Here is a 15,716-nt window from a genome sequence, read left to right as displayed (position 1 = left end):
GACTTATAAACCTTACCAGTCAGAAACTGGCATTTCTGACTTCTACTTAGTTGAAAATTACTTTACTATTACTAATTTTTTTTTTCTTCAGTGCTGAATTACTAGTAACATATATGTGTATACAGTGTTTTTAATTAATAAATATTCATTATCTGTCTATAAATAATCTGTGAGTAAATGTTTTCTGTTTCTATTTCTTACAAGGAATTATATTTATTTATAACAAATGGGAATAAAAATTTGACATTGTTGCAATTCTGAAATTAGCTGTAGGAAATAGTGTTTCTTGGAAGAGATGGATGCAGTCTGGGAATGGGAGGTGCAGTTCAATCGTAAATTTTAGAAGCAAAGTTATAAGTTAAATAATTTGCATGTCTAAACTGTGCTTATCATTTTCCCTTGTGAAACAAAGTTTCTGCACTGTAACTAGGTCTGGCCTTAAACTTTTTTCTGTTAAAGAAATGATTTTGCAACCCTTTCTTCTGTAAAAGCCTTTTCTAGTAAAATCCCCAACCTAAGTTTTTCTTTTGACGGTCTTCATCAGCACATTTGTCAGATTTGCTGGCCTCCAGGAGAGGAAAATTTGCTGCTCATTTGCTATGAAAGTATCTACTAATAGAGGAGATTCATTAGAACAAGACTTGCTTTTCACCATTTTTCCTTTTGTCCAAAACCAGGATACATATATTTTTGCATTTTTCTCAGCATTTGGAGTTACAGTTGTCAGTGTTGAATTCAAAACTGGTAGAGGTGGTTTAATTCTTACAGTAGTACAGTTTAAGTTATGGTTTCTACAAGTCAGGGTATGTTTAAGTGCTATTCTGGCTTAAATCTTATTTTTGAAAATATCTTTCAAAAATGTTTTTATCTGTTGTTTCTTACGACAGTCTTATAAGTAGTAGCTTGTATAAATTTGTCATTTTAAAATGTTCATCTAGGCATGAAATGATTGAAAATACTAAGAAATACATATTTTCTTCAGAAATGTATTAGAGTGAAAAGAAGTTAAAAGCAATTTTAGGAAATGTGACTGGAGCAAATACTGTATTATCATGAGAAGACAGAATGCTTCAGGCATATGAACATCCTGAGGCAAAGCTGAAGGTATTTTAACTTATTGATAACATCTACTCCTTAGGGCTAAAAATTACTATCATAAATTTTTCATTTCAGCATATAATATAAATTAACTAAACTTTAAATTAGATTGAACTAAAAGTGTACAAAAAAGTGAAAGGAGTATCTGAGCAGTCTCAGGAGCCTGAAATGTAAAATGACAGGGAATAAGCAAAGATTTCACAGCAAGCATTACATAAGCAGCTCTGCATTTCTCTTGGCTTTAGAGTCTGGTGCATCTCTTCATGCCAGGGGGAAATATCAGTGAGGGAGGGTAGGACCTATATAGGAAGAGTGAGGGGAGTTGATTGGAGGAGTAGTAAATATTGAGATGCTGCATAAATGCTCTGAGGTTTAAACAGCTCAAGGACAATGACAGTTTAAAAACTGAGTTCTGCATGCAGATTTCCTTGGATCACTGATAATGTCATTAACTTGTTTAAACTCTTTGGCTTTAAATATCTGAGGAATTAGGATTTTTATTTACATCTGACATTTTACACTGTGAAAATGAATTAATAGTGTTTTATTTTCAGGTTAGTGATGCAGTATTTGCATGGCAAGCACATCCAGGAATATTTCTTTAACGGTTTTGTTGTTGTTGACGATTGAAGGCTTTCGTTGCCTTTAGTAGAAGTGTGTTCTGACAATATTTAATTTGGTGAGGCTTTGCTAGAAGTCAAACTAGAAGGAGGGTCAGAGAAATTACTGAAATATGCACCAAACAGTCATAGAAAATGGGAGCAATGTGTGACTTTACAGGGATTCTGTATTTAACAATCAGGTCTGTCTCTTGCTTTAATTTCCAGAAGCTTTTAGTAAGACTAGGGTTGGCTGAGAGAAAGTTACAACATTTTTTTTGCATGTTTTTCTTGATATAGTTTATCTGTGTTGAGAAAAGCACAAGATCGGATACTTGATATTCCTGCTTGATACCTACTTACATGCCATGTTTTAGGATTTACTTACCAAAAAGAAATTGTAATACATGCTAGAATAGAAAATAACATTGTACCAATTAGAATAGCTAGAGGAAGGGAAAGTGACTTAATTTTAAAACCAAATTACCTTACAAAGTCTCACTCTTAAGCATGAATACTTGTATGTGCCAAGAGAACCAAGATGTGTGTCCAAATCAATTTGTCTGGCATGTGGTCTCACCATCCTGTGCTGCTCCTATCCTTCATCTCCTAATCTGTGTGCCCTGAGAAACTGCCTGCACAAGTGTTCAAGGGTGTCAGTCACCTGCTAATCTGACTTCCACCAACACACAACTCTGTTCCAGCCCTTGTGATGCCATTTGTTCTTTTTCCTTCTCCTACACCTCTGTGTACCCAGTTGTTCTGCACTCATACCAACCTTAACACTTGAGTTACAATTACCTGTGCTAGATGCTGCTGCTGTCATGTAACGTGGCACTCTTGAAAGGAAATGCATCACTGTGAATTTAAAAATATATGAACAGGTCTTTAAGAAGGATATTAAAATTGAATTCTACAAACCATTTTATTAAATGCAAAACTGTAATTGTAAGGCAGAAAGTCCTCTGTGAGCTTCTGCAAGTAATCATATAGATAGAACTAAGTAAGAAAGAGGGGTTCTCAAGATCTTGGAAGTGAAATGAGGAAGAATAAAATCCAGGTGGGTTTTGACATTTTGCTTGTCTGCTGGCAGGCTCTGGAAACAGGAGACCTGAGTAGCTAGAGGGAGCATGTGGTTGGCTTGAAGCAGACATAAATGGCTGTTTAATGAAATACTGATTCTAGGAGGCTTATACCAAGGAAGGCCTGGCAAATGGGGCAGTATTGTATCTGTCAAGTAACAGATGTAACATCCCTAACATGGATGCTAATGTAAGGTAACACTACAAGGGAAAGTGAAAAGGAAAAGGATTTTGTACAACGCTGTGTTGTTCACAAATGGAAGTTGCTTCCCTTTTCCACTCTCTCTCTTGGATACCAAATTCAAATATATTTCAATGAGTATAAAATCAGTAGTGAAGATTTTAACTGAAAAAAGATTTGGTAAAATCAGCATAATAGAAAACTGTTGTGTTAATTGCACTAAGGGAATGTAAAATATGTAGCTAACTGCATTTAGGGAGGATAAGTAGATGAAAGAGAGCAGGACTACTACTGATCCCTACTTTTTGGGAGTTTTCAGTAATTTTGTACAGAGACATATAGAGTAAGGGAGGATCATTAAGTCAAGAGTGAATTATAGGTTCTAGATCCACCAGAAAGCATTGGAGGAAATGTGATGTGTTCAGTACCTGCATAAGCACATGTCTAAAGGTATTTTGAGAATTTTGTTTGGGAGGTGTTACATTCTGACATTGAAGAATACTATCTCTTTTACCCTGGATTTTAATTTTGGATCATGAGATATGTTTACGATGTACACATGAATTACAAGACTGGAAATTGTTAGTGGGCTAAGTAACCCTGTGATCATGATGGGTTTAACCATGAGAAAATATCATCCTGCCTGCTAATAGATATATCTGATATTTCAGGAAAACTTCACTAAACTTACTTCCCAAAAGGAAGTAGGGGGGTTAAAAATAAGCAGTAGTTCTTGAGAATAGGCAGAAGGCGATGGAAAGTGGGATTCCTTTTTTTATGACCAACAACAATCCCCTCCCCCCGGGAAAAAAACCCCAAACCCTCCAAAAGCCCCACCCTCCAAAAACCAGAAAGAAACAAAACTGAACAACCAAAAGGCCTGAAATGCTGCTGTATAATGTTAGTATAAACTTCAAGGGAAAGGCCCAATGCACTGTCTAGCAAAAGAAATGTGCATGTTCACATTATCCTAGGCTGTTCAGTCATATTTTATAGCAAACATGAAGGGATGAAGAGAAATTGCTTCAGAAATGGTGTGTATAAAATATTGATAATAAAAACAAAACTAAAGGGATGGATGACTGCAGAACAGAGGAGAGACTGAGAACAGGAACCAGTCCATCCTCAGTGATTAAAGGAGAGGTATGTGAAAAAATGTGAAGAAATTTTGATTTGGGTAGAAGGTGCTTTTTTGGGTGTTGTTTGTTTTCAGATTAGCTCAATGAAGCCAGTCACTCGGAGACTGTTAAGTCTCAGAAGTATGAAGACCATGCCACATTTGTTTTGAAAGTATGAGAACCTTGCCATATGGCTCTGCATGGAGATCCATGTGGAAAGACAGCCCAAAAACCTCTATCCTGAGCAGTCTGTTTAATTCAAACAAAGATCAGGTGTCCCCACAGAACTGTGCATTTCTGCCCAGTGTTCTCTGCCCTGTGCTGCTTGTTGACTTCCTCAGATTCCTCCTTCTGTTCCTGTTCCTCTCTTTCCTACATGCATGTCCACTCATTCTTGTACCCTGCTGCTGCATGTACCTTATCCCCCTTTTGTTTCTGTTTCATGTCTCCTAAATAACCTTTTCCAACAAGGCAGCAAAGCCATGAAGGGCAGTGCTTGTTGCTGTCACTGTGTTTGGTCTCTGTCTGTGTGTTTCAAGTGTAATGAGTTTAAATAAAATGTTATGAGGATAATAATTCCTCCAGCTGGTGAGCCTGGAGTTCTTCTCCTTGTCTAGGGGGTTAACTGAGTGTTTCCCTGACCTGGTAATGTTAACTTTTAATAGTCCTAGAAGGAGAAAAGCATTGATCTCTGCTAACATTTATAACAGCCAAGCCCTGTTAAATTATATGGCAGTTAAACTAACATCCATTATTGTAATAGAGTAATTCATAAAATATTTATTTGTTAACAAATTAAAAGCTAGAGGTATAATAAGTGGTGACTGACAAAGTTTTATGGAAAATACCATCATTCAAACAAACCTGATAATTTGTTGATGAAAGAAGCTGTGTGAATGTATTGTTAAAGCACTCATTAAATAGAGGAATTGGCTAATTGGTAATCAGCAATGTATCCATATATCTCTACTCTGATTTCCAGGGGATTTCCATCCTGCATTTCTCCATAATAGTGTTGAACTCTATTGCTAATCTAAAATAGCACTTAAATGTTTAAATACCTGATGTTAATTCTTGTGGATTGTTGTGTCATTTCAGCTCTGACATTGCCACAAGAAGGCTTACCAGTCTCTGTGCATTCACTGTATCCAGTATGGAAACTGCTTGGTGTTTTATTAAAGTCTGACTTTAAAAGCTAAAATAGAGCCTAAATAGAGACTGCAGAGTTAGAAAAAAAACAGTGGAGGAGTAGACTTGCAGACCATCCATGGCAGAACTCCTGTGGCTCTGAGGCTTATGTCTCCCCTTCCTGAGTGTCTCAGACCCTCTCTTTGTTTCTGTTTGCTTAGGCTCATAGAAATGTTGGATGTTAGGGACCTCTGAAGGTCGTCTACTCCAAGCTCCCACTTGAAGTGCCAGTGTCCCCAACGCTAGATCAGGTCAGTCAAGGTTTCAGGTGACTCTTTTCAGGTGACTCCATTCCAGGGATGGAGATGCCACCCTGGAATCTCCTTTCCCCTCTGTATTACATAGGATCTATATAATCACACTAAGGTCATGTAATATGCAAGGTGAAAGGAATAAAGAAAGGTGATAATGAACAGCAAGTATGACTTGAGTGAGTAAGGAAAAAATAAGGAAAAGAGGCAGCTTGAAAACTTGGATCTTGAAAGATGGATTTCAAGTCTTGGGCTTGGGGTGTCATTAAGGAATGCCTCCCTGAGTGTGTCTTCTAAGACCAGCAGCAATTTCATACTAAGCTTCAGCATGAACAAATGCTTGGGAAGGATAATAACTCTTTCCTTGCAGCAATAGGAGTTTTTGTGTAAGCAGGAGCCTTGTGTTGGTCTGCCATTTTTATTCCATCAGTTAAACCCAAGAAGTAATATTGACTTCATGGTGGAAGTGTCAGAACCTGAAGCTGCTTTTGTCTGCCTGAATGTTTTTGTAGGATAGAACTGGTAAGAGAACAGATCAGAATATTTATTAAGAGAAACTAATTCATGCTCTTTCACGTGTAGATCCATTATTCTAGGAAATAACATGGGAAACTCATTATAACCTGTAGTTTAAGACACTAGTTTTTCTACTGGAGGAACTATCAAAATATAAGCATGGCAATTGTGTGGGCTTTTTAATCTTATTAAATATCAAGCTTACAGGCCTAGTGGTTAATTTACAGTTTGAAGGTTATCTTTGAAATGAAAAGGGACTAAGTTTGTGTCATTTTGGTTAAAACTCGGATTAGAGATAAAAGAGCTTGAGATTCTGACACAAGATCTCTGACAGGAAAGCAAAATACAGAGACCATCAAAGTTTCTACATTTTGGGTCTTTTCTCATATGATATATTAATTTTTTATAATTCCAATGAAAGGAATATATTCCATATATTCCTTAGGAATTTGTATTCTAGAACAGCTAGCAGGTATTGATTCTGACTTGTTAATGAAAAGAATGAGATTTTTTTTGCCTGGAAGTCTTAAAGCAGTTCTGAATAGATAATCTGTTTAAAAGTATTTGTTTAACCTAATTTTTATATTTGCAGATCTTTCTGAGATAAATATGAAATTATTGGTGTAAACTTGCAGGCCATTGTCAAAATTGGCTTTCAGCTGTTTTAAAACATTTCAAATATGATCAGTGTTTTACTTTGCTCCATTATCTCAGAGTTAATAACAAAGCATGTTCTAACCTCCTAAATCAAAACAGAATTTTCAAGACTATTGTCTTTTCTTTGTTGAAAAGAATTATTTCCTGGTTTGCACGGTTGAGGTTTTGACAGTATTCAGACTCTCACCTGAAAGTATGTTAATTTTTCACTTAAAACATGGGCTTCTTTTACAGGTTCCTGAAAGTCTGTGGCTCTGAACTAGTACGTCTTGAGTTGTCTTGTGGCCATTTCCTCAATGAAACATGCTTGGAGGTCATCACTGAAATGTGTCCAAATCTTCAGGAGTTAAATCTCTCATCATGTGATAAAATACCACCTCAGGCTTTCAACCACATAGCCAAAGTGGGCAGCCTAAAGCGTCTCATTCTCTACAGAACGAAAGTGGAGGTAGGAACAGCTATTTTCAACCTTTGCAATAAGTATTTCCAATCCTGATAAAGCTGGTTTGGGGTTTGGTTTTTTCCCAATAATGAAGAAGTAAATTAGTATTTTAAGTGTCAGTTCAGAGCTAAATTCAGAAAATCCAAAGGTAGTTTCAAAAACCTTAGGATGGTTTTTTATTTTCAGAATAGTTTTTGGCCTGCATGTTTTAACTTTCATGGTAGGTTGGTGACTTTTCACCACCTGTTTTAAGCAATGTGGTAAAATTACAAATTTTTAAAATTACAAATTTCTAGATTCCTACAGTCTTTGTATATTACCAGTAATTGAGACACAGAACACAAGTTTTTCATAAAACTTTTCATTTACAGTCTAAAAATTGCCTCTTTATACAGTTACTTGCCCAAATCAGAGTTGTTACTGCTTGCTGCAACACATTTCCTCTCTAAGATGGAATGGCTTTGTGTGCTACAAGTAGCTGAGAAGTCTGTTGTAGTTTGCTACATTTTACAAATATTGTATCCCTATAAACTTAGCAGTTTGAATCAGAAAAATTCCATTCTCTCTCAGTAGCTACATTGCTTAGGTGTTACAACCTTGCCAGCATGGTTTACCTGGGAGCTGTTCTACTTTTGTGTTGCAAAAGCTGTGCCAGAATGGGGGCAAACCCATGTCTCTGCAGGCTTTTTTCCTAGCTTCTAATTCTAGATTTAACATTTTAAGAAGGATTTGGTTGTGTGTGTTACTTGTGTTTGTGCTTTTGGTGCACAGAAGTCAGGCTGTGACTCTGGATTGTGTGGGGTGTTAATCTGTGGTGTGATGAAGGGAGTGAAGTTGGAACAGTAGGTTCTGTCAACCAGATGTGCAAGGGACATCTGGAGTTAAGATTAAATATTGCATTCATAAGCACCTGACACACATGTTAGAGTTAGTTGGGTCTTGTTGTCCTTTATTTGGTGAATCCTAAGTCTGTTTGTGCCAAGTTCCAGCCAGGTGTCTGTAATGGAGTGGGTAACACAAGGCAGATTGAAGGGTGATCTACCTGGTGTTGAGTGATGCTTACTGTGTGCAGTCACCATGACTTTGTGGTGGCTGCTCTCTGTATTGAAGCAAGTATTATTTTCTTCAAACCACAAAGAAAATTGGTGAGCCCTGCATTTTTTGAATAGAGCTGTATTGGTGCCTTGGGTGTATCTGTTCTGTTTCTACAATACTAGTCTTTTTGTTAATCTTGGGTAAACCTTTTTATTTCATTTTGACTGTTGGCTCTAATTCACAAAGCTTTTTCAGATCCAGGAAAGATCATTGTATCAGAGGTAGTGATTTTATTATTTTATTTTTTTTACTGTTGATTGATCAGAATCTTCTTGATTCTACTCAGGTAACTTCTGAAGTTTGAGACTTCATGCTTGTAATAGTGCAGCAGATGAAATGTACTCTGAGGTGATTGGTAACTCATTCCTCTGCTACTGCTTTGCTGAGCAGAGCTTGAAATTAAACTGAATGTGGGTAAATACTTCCTGACTTTGAAGCCCTTACATTGTGAAGATTCACTTTTCCCTTACATGTGTATGGACATGCCTCTGCTTGTAGCTGACAAGAACATTCATTCATAATCAAGTTTATACATGATTGTGTTTCCATTTTATATGTATGTTTGAAAAAAAGGCAATGTTCCTAATAAACAGTGGAAGAGAAATTTCTGGAAATTTAAATAGGTAAATTTGAGACGATGTTTGGGTATTACTTGTTAATATGAAGCCACTTAACAGTATACATTGTGCATCACAGGTCAAAAAATAGAAGGGAAAGAATGAAGATGTGGCATAGGACTTGAATTAGAGCATTAGAACTACAAAAGTCACAGATTTTTAGAAATAACATTATCTTTCTCAATATGAGCTTCTCTTAGTGCAAACCTTTGGTTATCTGTACAAAATAGGCTGCCATTCCTTCTGTACTTTTCAGCTAGTACAGAAATCTTGTTAGTAAGTGATGGCTATATGCAAAAAAGGATAGATTGATCAAGCATGCTGTCAAGTGATTGAGACTTCTCTGAAACTTGTCAAAGAACTGTTAGGATTCTCGATTTTTGTGAAATTTCTACTGCTGTCTTCATTGTTGGAGCTTCTGAGGAGCAAACAGAGGAACAATGCTAATGATTAACCAAGAACTTGGCATTGTATTGTTGCCAACTGGATCTGCTCAGTGAAAAGAATCTGAGGCTGTGAATCCACTAAGAAAAAAATGCAAACTGATAACAAGTATGTGTTATCATGTGTAACAGAGCTGATACAGTGCTCTGTTAAAGTTCTGTTTCAAAATCCAAGAAGAAGAAACCAAAAGAAAAATCAGTTCATTTCATTTAGATTGTTTTCCTAAATAATTCAGGGGCTTACTTTTTTTCCTAAACCAAGCAGTGAGCAAAATAAACTACAAAATTTTCATGTGTTTGAGCACATCTGGGTAAATAGTACAATTTTTTCTCTTGGTTGTGGATTTGGACGTGTGATTAAATAACACAGGAAGAGATGAAGATTTTCCATCCTATTGGTCAGCATATAATAATGCTGTTTCTGGTTTTGCATTATTATGCTTAATAAAAATACAGAATTAATATTTTAATAAAATAAATGGTATTTCTCCCATACACACTCCCAAGTACCTGCCCAGATCCAGGATTTTCTTGCAGTATAAGTCCTACTGTAGCCTTTTCCTTTTCTGCCTTTTAACACTGAAAAAGAGGAAAAAAATTCTTTCAACATCTAAATTTAAAGTATTTGTTATACTTTTTCCAGGTATATGATTAACTGTGACACTAACAAATAAATTCTAAGGAAACACTCTGCTGAAACACTGACTACTATTAATGATTTTTTTTAAGTGCATAGATTTTGAGGGCAATGGAAACTCAATAAATTTAATAATGTTATGTTGTCTGAGCAATTGTAATTACAGTTTCTTCTCACTTTAGCTGTTTGCTTTGAATAGGTTTTGTATTTAAAAATGTTGCCATTGTTTCTGTAATCAAAAGCTGGAGTTTTTAAGTGTATGTTTTTAGTGAAATGGGCAAGGCTGGTGTTTTGCTACTTAGTGTACTACTGCTTTGGAACATTGCTGTACCCTCTGGAGAATGTTGTAGTCTTTGGTCTTAACCCTGTTGATTCTTAAGGCCACAAGTAATGTTATTTCCTTGACATATTGAGTGTGAAGTTCTGTGTATAAAATTGTTTTCTAACCTCTGAATTGAGGCTTCCAATACCTTTGAATGATTTCAACATTTCTGTTAGAAGAAAGAAAGTCCAGTGACTTTAAATAACTTTTCAATTACTAAAAAATGTGTCCTGCATGGCTATCCTCCTCCCCACCAAATGTGGCTCACTTTTCCAGTGCTTTAAGTTCATTAGAGATTCTTAAAGGTTGTTTGATTATGATAATTTGTGTCTTGCTTTAAGAAACTGATCTCAACTTTTTATAAATGTAATTTCTTTGTACTCAACACCACTGTTATACTTGTGGGATTTTTGTGCTGGTGGAATTAGTATTTACTGATACATAACTCCTTAATGTTTATTTGTTGAGTGTATTCACAGCATAACTTAAGCACTTGTTGGCCTTGGTACTTTTGAAGAATACAATGAACAATATATTGTTGTATACAGTAATTGGCAATGCACATCTTTATCCTTGAGCATGAATATTATCTTAATTGAATGCTTATTGTGAAGTATTTAGTCCATATAAATAATGCAGCCAAAAATGTATATTTAAAGAAACCAAAGCCACAATTACAGTAGGAGAACTTGTCAGTCTTCTTACTGATGGGTGTAAATTTTAATGTAAGATGATATATTTCATATTGCATGATATTCTGAAATCTTTCTAATGTGTAAAGAAAAAAAAAGTAAAGATTGTATTGCAATTATATTTGAGATACAAAATGAACTAAATTCAAATCTAATTACAATGGACAAAGGACTTTTTTTCACACATTTTAAAGCAAGTGTTGTATTTATAGATTTTATCTCTGATAATTTTAACCAAAAGCAAATTTGGAACTTGGGTAGCTGCAAGAGAGGACACTGGAAATCCTGGATGCCAAAAAGAAGCAGAAGAATCATAGCAGTGAATGTAATAACTCTTATTTTCTTATACTATGAGCAATATAACATTTAATGTTGCCATAAAAATGTCCAACAGTGTTTTCAGAAATACCCTATTATGGGTCACATCATACTTTTGAGAGCTATTGTTTAAAGTTTATTGTTTCAGTTTGGGCAAAGTTCCATTGGCTTGGGTATGAACCTTTAGGATGAAGAGTTGCAAGCAAATAGTGGAAAAAAAAAGGTGAAAGGCTCTAGCTGGAATGTGGATTCTTGGAATCAAGTTGAGTCAGTGACAATCATGTGATACAAGGGCCTTGATGGTGCTTTTTCATTTCATGTCAGGCTCACAGTGTGGAATTTGGTTGTTTGAGCCTGTAATGTGAAGTGAGGGGGAAGAAGAATGTGTAAAACAGATTTGCAGACATAAGGGAGGACATAATTTGACCAAATACAGCAAAATCAAAATACAGTAATTTAATTAACTGCAGAGAGTATTACTTTCATTGAATTAATTCAGTAATTGCTGTGTTGCTGTGTCCCAGTCCCTGCTGTGCCCCTGGCACTGCCAAGTAGGTGTAGAGAACAGAAAGGTGCCCCTGTATATTCTGAATCCCAGCTTGCAAATGATACTGGGTGTGTTTCTGAAGAGCCAGGTTGTTCTGACTTTTGAGAGGCTGCACCTGCACTTGTTAATGAGGCTCATTCCACCTTGTTCTTCTCTTGCCTCACACTTAGGAGTGTCCATATTGTATCAGTGTCTTGAAATGTGTCATAAAGTTTTGGAGACAGAAGTTTTATCACAGTCTTAAAAATGATATCTCAGAAATGGTCCTATAATCCATGTGCATTAGGGAGATATGGGCAGCAGATTTTTAATGAATACATTTCAATTGTCTCCCTTTTCATCATGTTTCTCTCCCTGTTTTATCATCCAGGGTGATAGCTGATGGATACCTGGGGGAGAATAGAATTCCTGTTCTAATGCCAGCTTCTAGAATGGAGGAAAATGATTTGCTGCCATGTTTATTTGGAATCTATAAAAGAAAATTGTCTGCATTAATGGCAGAGGGCATTACTCATTACCCTTGTGATTGTGGTATTTAAGGACAGGGTGGGGGCCTCATCCTGGAAAGGGACTGGGTCCTACATCTCTTGCCAGCATTTTTCAGTTGGTTTGCAGATGCCAGCAGAGCTGGATCCAGGTGGTCTGAGCTAAACAGTTTCCAGAAGTTCCTTCCCATGCTTAGCTCTTCTGTGATTCTCATAGTGCTGATGACACTAATTGGGAATTTAACCTGGGAGCTTTGTGTTCCTGATCTCTGACCATGGCCAGTTGGAAGGTTTCTGTATGCTACACTTCTTCTGTCAATAAAATTTGTGTAGTAGCAACTTACTCATTTGGTAGCTGTGGTATGAGGATAGATATAAAGAATCTTGACTGAGGTTCTCTGATGTGTGATACTATATAGGATACTCTACATAGGGGTGTGTGTAAGGACTTGAAATACTGTACATAACTTAACATCCTTTTTTAAGTTGCAGGAAGTTCAGTTTGTTACAAAGCTCAACCTTTTTTCTTCTGGAAAATTTGAGGAAAGGATTGTCTAAGGTTGTTTAGGAGGTATAATCATTTCTGGCCACAAAGTGATTGGATACTTGCAGGGGATATCTCTCTCTCTCTCTGGGACTATATGGGCATCATCTTGTTCTTCCAAAAGGCCACAGAAACAACATTGTAAAGGGTGAGGTGACCTCTTCTATTTGTTCCCTCATGAAATAGCTCAGGGAACTGAAGGACTTAAGCATTAAACAAATTTGGCCACCATTTAGTTCTAATGTAACATATGATTCCCTGACATTTTCTGTAACATTTTATTTAGCTGAAAATTAACCTATAGTGAAAAATAGACCAATAGAAGGTGAGCAACTTGAATAGCTCTGTAGACCTCTAGATATAACAAGAAATAATGTGTTGTGTATTTCGTGTATTATTGAATGTTTGTGTACAATCCCCAGGTGTGGGTTTTTTCTGTAAAAAATAAGCTACTGAGTATAGGTATTTATACTCAGAACTCAAAACCCTTAGAAGTAATCTGAAAATGAGTGCTTTCTGGGCAACCAGCAGGTATGAAAACTTTTTCTGAAAACTAAGACTTTGTATTACTTTGTAATTATAATTACTTTATAATTATAAAAAATTAATTTTGTAGTTATTTCATCTGGTTAAACCACTGACTCTCACATGTTTATTAGCATGCATCTCCTCTCTATAAACCACTCACAGTACCTCGTATCTTTAGCATAATTGTTTTGAAATATCATAGACCAAGAAGTCTGGAACTGCAATTATCTTGATGCTTTGAAATACTGTGAGTGTGGCAGAAAATGGGAGGGAAAATCATATTGTACAATTTCTTTGTTGGAGCAGATTTAGATGAAAGTTGTGTTTCACCATTATCCTACATTTGGTTTTCTGCATTATTAATGTATTACATTCTCCTTTCTGTTAAAAAAAATTGCTTTTGAGGACTGCTGCAGCATGATTGTAGGTTTTTAGATGCAGAAGTACACTACCTGGAAATTCCTGAAGTAGACCTTTTTTTACTTACAGGCTATATTGGTTTGCCCTGTTGTACCTTCCAAAAGGCGCGGTTCAGTAGAAGTTTACAGAATTCTGGCTTTACATCCAATGAGGTTTTTAATTGTTGTGGTAGAATAGCAGGTGCCAAGTAATTTCTGACTTAGTTCTTTCACAGACTGTGCCAAGAAAGTCCCCTCACCCAAACAGTTGAGTTTTGGCTTTCCTTTAGTGCTGTATAATGCCAAAGGGAGGAAAAAATAAGAATTGTGAATTTCTGTAGATTTTTAATTGCTTTTGACAGTCTTAACAAGATTGTATTTTGCATTTGTATGGAGGGTGTTTGTAATTACAAATATCTATAGCAGTACTGGCACTCAGATTGAAATAGAATTGGTTTCTTTTGAGGACTTCCTTGTTTGGTTGGTTGGGTTTTTTACTATAGGTAGTTCTAGTATGCCAAAACTTTTATAGGTGTGGTGGCTATGGAATGCTATTTCACTGGCTTAAGGTAGACTGATACATCAACTATTTGAAAATAACATTTTAATTTAGCTACAGTAAGTAGCACTCATGGTGTGTGTGCTGAAGTTAGAGATGTTTTACTCTAATCTGTTCCCACAATTGTGTGTTTCTCTGGGTAAGTCAGCCAATTCCAGCATCCCTTGCTGTAAATTTAAACCTTTTGGAGACAAAAGGTAATCTTCTGCTCAGATCATGAACAGAGGAGCCTTTCTGTGCAGTTCTAAGAATATTTTTATTGTTCTACTAATGAATCATCTTCTGAGAATTATGGATGTGATTGGTGGGCTTGAGAGAGACATAGATTTCATTGGCTTGGCCTTCACAGTTCTCCGGGTTTGTTTTTTTTCTTTCAGTATCTCAGGTTTAAATAATTTTAAGGAATTTATTCAAAACTCATTGGCTTTGATAGTTTTGAGGAAGACAGAATACTTAAAAGCATCCTGTGGAGTTACCTCCTCTTTACTACATTTACCCCTCCTCATTGAGGCAGGATTGTGGGGTTGGCTATTGAAGGAAATATTTTCTACTAGTGTCATGGATTTTTAATGTTAAAAATACAAAATTAAATCCTATATAATTCAATTTCTTCTTCAACAAAAAGGTCAACTGGAGAATTAGTAACTCTGATTAAAAACATAGTGAGCCAGGGAAGGGAGAAAGCAGTCTTTAATTATCTACAGGTAATTTTTAGATTCCTTTGTCTTAGCAATAACGTCACTGAAAAATTTGAAGAAACAATTGCAGAAGAATAAAAGTATTTTAAAAGACTTAGGCTCTTGTTTTATATTGAGAGACTGGAAGAATTCCCAATTTATGTCAGACATGGCTCTTCTGAGAAGAGGAAGAAAACAACCTGTTGTTTGTCTCGAGTAAAACAGTTACAAATTTAAAAGTATCTTACAAGATTTATCTATAGAAAGTTAATTAAAAGCTGCAGACTATTTCTTCTCTAACCCAAAGCAAAATGTTGTTTTTCTTAAGCTCTTCCTTTAATCTTCCAGAGTCACACTGTGGTGCACTTATTTTCATGCCTTGTGGCATAGTAGTGCATTTGTTATGTGATAGCCATATTATAGTGCATCATTTGTATTTTTTAATCCTTTTTATATTTTTAAATCTCTAACTACTTGACAATGAAACTGCAATGAGTAAATAGTTAAATGTTCTAAGTGTATCTTTCACAGGTGAGTCACATCTGCCAGAGACAGAAGGGTTTTCTGTTTGAACAGACTTTGAGCTCAGGCTATCTGTTAGATGCTTTCATCATACTAACATCAGAAATGATTTGTGTTTTTTGCTGGATCATGAACGTAAAAAAATCCTGGAAAAAGCCAAGCAAGATTCAGTCTTGCCAAGTATATTGCTCTGACACCAG

General features: G+C 35.9%; 1 protein-coding gene across 1 annotated transcript in view; it reads left to right on the top strand.

Moving 5' to 3' along the window:
• FBXL4 (F-box and leucine rich repeat protein 4) overlaps positions 1 to 15,716 on the top strand; it is a 62,329-nt gene that overhangs the window by 24,339 nt on the left and 22,274 nt on the right. Inside the window, exon 6 of the mRNA XM_066547515.1 lies at positions 6,925 to 7,138. Within this exon, the coding sequence (XP_066403612.1) occupies positions 6,925 to 7,138 (214 nt within the window). The remainder of the gene's footprint in view (positions 1 to 6,924; positions 7,139 to 15,716) is intronic.

This window comes from Molothrus aeneus, chromosome 3 (assembly GCF_037042795.1).
Source record: "Molothrus aeneus isolate 106 chromosome 3, BPBGC_Maene_1.0, whole genome shotgun sequence".
In the NCBI taxonomy this organism is placed as follows: Eukaryota; Metazoa; Chordata; class Aves; order Passeriformes; family Icteridae; genus Molothrus; species Molothrus aeneus.
Note: the sequence above shows the minus strand (reverse complement) of the source record. Positions and strands in the feature narration are given on the sequence as shown.